Here is a 5833-nt window from a genome sequence, read left to right on the forward strand (position 1 = left end):
CCCATCAGATTGTATAGCCAGTGTACATAATTTACGTGGTACACTGGTTTGTAACCTAACAGGAGTACCAGAGCATTTAAGGTTCCGAGTTTTGCCCTGTTCAGTCAGCTTACTTCCTTAACATCTGCTTTACTGCAAGAGTAACAGGAAGAAATCACTTTTTTAATTGCAAAACCAAATTAAATAACAAAGTAGTTAGTCTTGAAAGGATGTCAGGTACCCCTTCTAGCACTGTTCTTTGGTGAGTGCCTTGAACCGGATCTGGACCTACTGGCTGCTAAGAGCCCCCACAGCCCGGCCTGGAGCCCTGCCTCAGGACTGACCAAAAAAGTTAAACAGCATGTACTACTTCTGTACCATTTGTTTGGGGCTTTTTATGGAATTTTTCCATTCATGTATGGACTAAACAGCACACTCTTTAAAATAACAACACCTGCCACATTTGTGGCCTGAGGGCACTGTGTCTGCAGGACGATACTGAACACCTTTGCCTTGGTATCGGGCATATTACATACTAAGAGTACTAGCATCAGCAGCGTGTTTAAACCCCAAATCTTAGATTTAGGTGAGATCTCTGGGTCTCGGAGTACTTCAAATATTTAGTTACTATAACATTTGATAATCTGTTTAGGAATATGTGTACCTTAACTTACTTAGCAAGTACTGTAAAAAACAAGTTACTGTTTTTGTAGCAATTAGACCTTTCAAGTACAACCATTTGCAGGCACCATAAAAATTCTTTCTACATGCATCAGTCTTAGTATGTTAGGAGCCTGAAGAGTAGGAATTGCTTCTGAAGTCGACATGCTTCTCTTTTGGACACTTGTGTACTCTGTGTATTTGAATGCAAGCTGAGTATAAATACACTGTATGTACACTAGAGTCTTACTGCATTTAAACATTTGAAAATGTCTTTCAGTTGTTGCAAAAACATTGCTTTGAATACGTTTCTCAAAGTAAAAGAAAATCATTCTGACTATGTTTATGTTTTGCTGGTGGTTGTTTCTTTTCCAATGTTTTTTATCTGTTTTCCCTCCTACTAAGAGCAATAAAGTCGGTCGTGACTTTTGGAGAATTCAGCATCCTCGACAATTGTTGATGGTTGGGGTGGTTCTCTGAAGAATCTTTTAAAACTTTCCCTCCAATTTCTTTTTGATTACAGTCAGGCTGAACTGTAACATTTGAATTGGTAGAATACAAGTCCAGTAAATATTCTGTTAGATTTGCATGCCTGTGTTATTTTTATTTATGACTGCTTCATAAACTGTTGAGTCAGGACTGTTACTTAACATGTAAGTTTTGTTGTTTTCTTTCCTCAGTCTATGTGCAAAGAGGCCGAAACATAGGAGAATGGTTAAATAAAGTGATTAATCATAAAATACACCTGTCTTAGTGATGATGAAAACCTTGATCATTGCATCAGATCCCTGAACACTGTAGAAAAGCAAACTTATTTTTATTACTTTGTATCCATCTTCTTCCTCTATTTAATGTCAAAAATACCCATCAGTAGAGTAAACAAATCTTTTAGACCAGGCGGTTCTGTCTTTTGTTATGCTTTCCTTCTGAAATATAAACATTTCTTAATTTTTTTTTCCTAGCTCTGTTTTGTGATGTTTTGGACGCCAAACGTGTCAGAGAAGATTTTAGTTGACATAATTGGAGTAGACTTCGCTTTTGCAGAGCTGTGTGTTGTTCCTTTGCGTATCTTCTCCTTCTTTCCAGTTCCAGGTAAAAAAATAAGAAAATAACGATCTCTCTAACCTTAAAACCAAACCAACCTTGAGGTGTGGTTGTAGAGCCTGACATGGCTGTATATACGAGAGTGGCTAAATGCATGCCTATTGTAAGTAATATGGTTTTTAATGAAGCTGGTGTAGACCAAGACTATTTACATGGGTAATCAAGATACAAATGTTGCAGTAAGAGCAGTCTATCATTAGGCAGATTTCTGATTGTCAAAAGTCTGAATTCTGGCTCTTGTAGCTGACCAAGAACACAGACATGAATGGCAGTAGTGATACATGCATGCCAAGACTGAAATGAACTCTTTGGAACAGCATGTGATGATCATGATGATCCAAGGGCTGGAGCACCTCTCCTATGAGGAGAGGCTGAGAGAGTTGGGGCTGTTCAGCCTGGAGAAGAGGAGGCTCCAGGGAGATCTTATTGTGGCCTTCCAGTACCTAAAGGGGCCTACAGGAGAGCTGGGGAAGGACTTTTTACTAGGGCATGTAGTGATAGGACGAGGGGGAATGGCTATAAACTGGAAGAGGGCAGGTTTAGATTAAACATTAGGAAGAAGTTTTTCATTTTGAGGGTGGTAAGGCACTGGAACAGGTTGCCCAGAGAGGTTGTTGAGGCCCCATCCCTGGAGGTGTTCAAGGCCAGGCTGGACGTGGCCTTGGGCAACCTGGTCTAGTGAGGGGTGTCCCTGCCATGGCAGGGGGGTTGGAACTCGATGATCTTCAAGGTCCCTTCCAAGCTAAACCATTCTAGATTCTATGATCTAGGACCAGCTCCACAGTAACATTACCTCCATTAATCTCCCCTTCTGCTGCCAGACTCAGTGGCACTTTCAAGTATCATCAGAGCATAAACAATATAGAATACAAGTTAATGCTCCTTTTCAAGAGAGAGACAAGCTTGACAGCAGTAATCAAAATGTTTACCCTCAAAAAATTTCTAACTTCCGTAATCAAATGGTGCATCATGTAGTGTTTTCTGCTTGTATGACAAGACAGTTTTGTAATAAACATAAGCTCCAAATATAAGAATAGGTACATGTAGCTATCTTTTTTTGTGCCTGGCTGTTACAGCATATGCCACACAGCAGTTAGATAGAAAATTTTCCTTGGTATGATTTCTCTAGGGAAGGGGATAGTGTTTTTTTTAATGAAGAAAACAGAATGGCTCATCTAATAAATTGGTTTTAAGAGAACAGCAGTTAGGAAGGATTGCTGTCCATAACTGGCTTTTGTTTCTTTTTTCAAAAAATCAGTATTTTGGACAAGCAATTTGGACACAAGATCTGCTTTGTTTCTGGTAGGGTTTCCCAGTGTGCAAAGTTACCAGAAACAAGTTTTGCCATGGCTGTTTCTGAACAGTGCTCTCTGCCTGAAAAAGCTTCATATGAGATGACTGATATTTTTTTACTCCTTTTGCCTCCCTTTCTCCCCATCCCCTCCCCTTCCTCTGTTTATGAACAGTGACTGTCAGAGCGCACTTGACTGGTTGGCTGATGACTCTAAAGAAGACATTTGTGTTGGCACCCAGCTCAGTGCTGCGGATTATCGTCCTCATCGCTAGTCTCATTGTGCTGCCTTACTTGGGGTAAATCATTCTCCTCTCCACAGAGCTGATGGGTTTGCTTTCCTCTTCATTCCTGTTTCCTGTCACTTGATAGCTGAATTTGCATATCTCAGAACCTTTTCCCCAAATACTAACTGTAATACAAAGCCTAAATAATGTCAGTATCTGGAAAAGAAACATCTATAAATTTACAAGTGTGACTTTGCTCTAGGCAGGCATGATAATGATGACCCTTTTGAAAAAATTTGCAAATGCCAGAGAGGTGAAAACGTGTCCTAAGGGGAATTTATTTCCATTCTATTAAATGGACTGTTAAGAAAGCTAGTGGAAGAATATCTTGTTTATAAGTTAAGTAATCTATTCTGCAGCACTCTTCCTCCATAATTTGATTCAGAATGTGTTTCTTTTACTAAACAGTGAAGCCATTAAGAAGCAAAAAAAGTCCTTTAAAATACCCGTTATTTTCTTTGCCAGTGTATTATGTCTTTGAAGGAAATATTTCTAACAACAGCTTGATTCTGTATGCCAGTGGAAATTTAATTGAGTCACATATTCTCACACAACCATGACTACTTTCTTTTTATGCCGCCCACAGAGTTCATGGAGCTACGCTTGGAGTAGGATCCCTTCTAGCTGGTTTTGTAGGAGAATCCACCATGGTTGCAATAGCAGCCTGTTACGTCTATCGGAAACAGGTAAGAATTAGGCTCTGCGGGATCTGGTGAAAGCAGTTGATAAATATAGCGAATTTTAGTTCAGACCGAGAGTATGCTTTTGAAATGTGCCGCCCCAGCATCCCCACTTACTGAATTTGGTTTGCTTTCACGTGCAGTTTCAAGAGTGTGCAACTTGGGAATTCTTTGGGTTGAAATAAAACCAAAAGGGGCCCTTCCACTGCTAGTGGGCGTTCAGGCCATGGGACTCAAAACGTGTATCATGGATATCATCACCTTACCACCGCCTGTTTTGCACCGTAGACCTGCTACTACAGTACAACGTAGCTTTTTTACGTAGACATAGGAACGACTCGTCCAAGTTTATAACATGTACAAGTACATGCACTAAACTTGGACGAGTCGTTCCTATGTACATGTGTGTATGTATATGTATATGTATACTTTTATTTCTTTATAAAACCAGCTCTGTTGGAAATGAACAAAAAGTACAGTTGGTTTTTTTGGGTTTTTTTCCATCTGGCTTAAAACAAGATATACTCCTGCAGCAGTAGAGGATAAGATCTTACAAATACTTAAACAGGCAAAGATTTCTCATAGGCATACTTCCACATATTTCACACAATACAGTCGTACATATACAGAGTAGTAGTGATACACGAATTTCAAAGAATATTCCACTAAATTAAGTCAAACGTAGGATAAATATTGCCTTGGTGACTGGGTACATCCCAGTACCTGTGCGTTGTGCCCTTCCAGTTATGTGTCCAAGTCACTGTGTAAGGCAGCAGGATCGACTCCAAGCAGCAACAGCATGGTGTCTACATCATTCCATGGTACAGAAGGACTCTGTGGATGGAAGCAGAAAATATAATCTACGCATTTACTTCTTTTTTTTTTTTTTTAATTAGATTTCTTACTAAAGGCCAAATGAAGATGCCTACCACTTCTGGTTTTGGCAAAAAAATATGGAGGATGGAATACCTAAAAGCCTTGTGTTGGAACAAACTAAAACCAGTTTTGACAAGTATTAACAGTGCAGGCTACGGCAATAGACCAAAGCCTACAAGGTTCATAAGAAAACAGAAGACCCTGATCTCAGTCACAATTAATCTGTCGTGCTTTTCTTGAGCACCGATGAGAGGAACCTGTAAACTCTGAAATGGCCGTTCTTGGCCTGTGGTTTCACAACATATGTTTGGACGAACCTTCTCATTGCATGTTAGTTACAGTAGTGGCTCATAGAACGTTTCTGGCCAGAAAAACAGTGCTTAACTTTTTGCAGTGATGAGTGCAGGTAGTAGTAGTAATAACTGTGCCAACGTAATTTATTCCTTTACCACAATTAGTATGTAACCGACAGCATCGTCTCAACAACCAATGTGGCGGTGGCGGAGCCAACCAGTAGCTGTATACACCAACTTGTTTTCACCTATACAGTGGTAATAAGTGGGCAGTGTTTGAGAGTGTTGTGTAGACGCCTCTGAAATTTTGAAACTCTGATATGCCCAACTCAGCTGAATCAATAATACCTGTGGGGGATTTTTTTGTCAGCTGTACAAGTGTTTTCTGTAAAACTAGTCAGCCTGCTGAGAAATGGGTAATAAGGAACAGATGCTTCTACTTGTTTTGTAGTGGGGCTGAATGCTTCTTAGCTTTACTAATCCAGGACATCCTGGATGAATCATAGGACTCTTGATTGCCCTCCTGCTCCTGCTAGCCAAAAGTACTCTAATATTACTTGGCCCCGGTGGGGTGGGGGATTGCAGTGGATCAGCAATATCAAGAAAAGCCAAAACGCTCACATCTTGTAAACTTCCTGAAGCTTGATGTTTGAGAAATTTGGT

The 5833-nt window shown here is 40.1% G+C and overlaps 1 protein-coding gene across 1 annotated transcript in view; it reads left to right on the forward strand.

The window, feature by feature from the left end:
- The window catches only part of ANKH (ANKH inorganic pyrophosphate transport regulator), a gene marked incomplete at its 5' end in the record, with an annotated part of 44695 nt that overhangs the window by 38220 nt on the left and 642 nt on the right, over positions 1-5833 (forward strand). The window contains 3 exons of the mRNA XM_009883740.1: positions 1602-1731; positions 3210-3333; positions 3908-4007. Coding sequence (XP_009882042.1) covers positions 1602-1731; positions 3210-3333; positions 3908-4007 — 354 coding nt within the window. The remainder of the gene's footprint in view (positions 1-1601; positions 1732-3209; positions 3334-3907; positions 4008-5833) is intronic.

This window comes from Charadrius vociferus, unplaced genomic scaffold, assembly GCF_000708025.1.
Source record: "Charadrius vociferus isolate BGI_N301 unplaced genomic scaffold, ASM70802v2 scaffold103, whole genome shotgun sequence".
Taxonomy (NCBI): Eukaryota; Metazoa; Chordata; class Aves; order Charadriiformes; family Charadriidae; genus Charadrius; species Charadrius vociferus.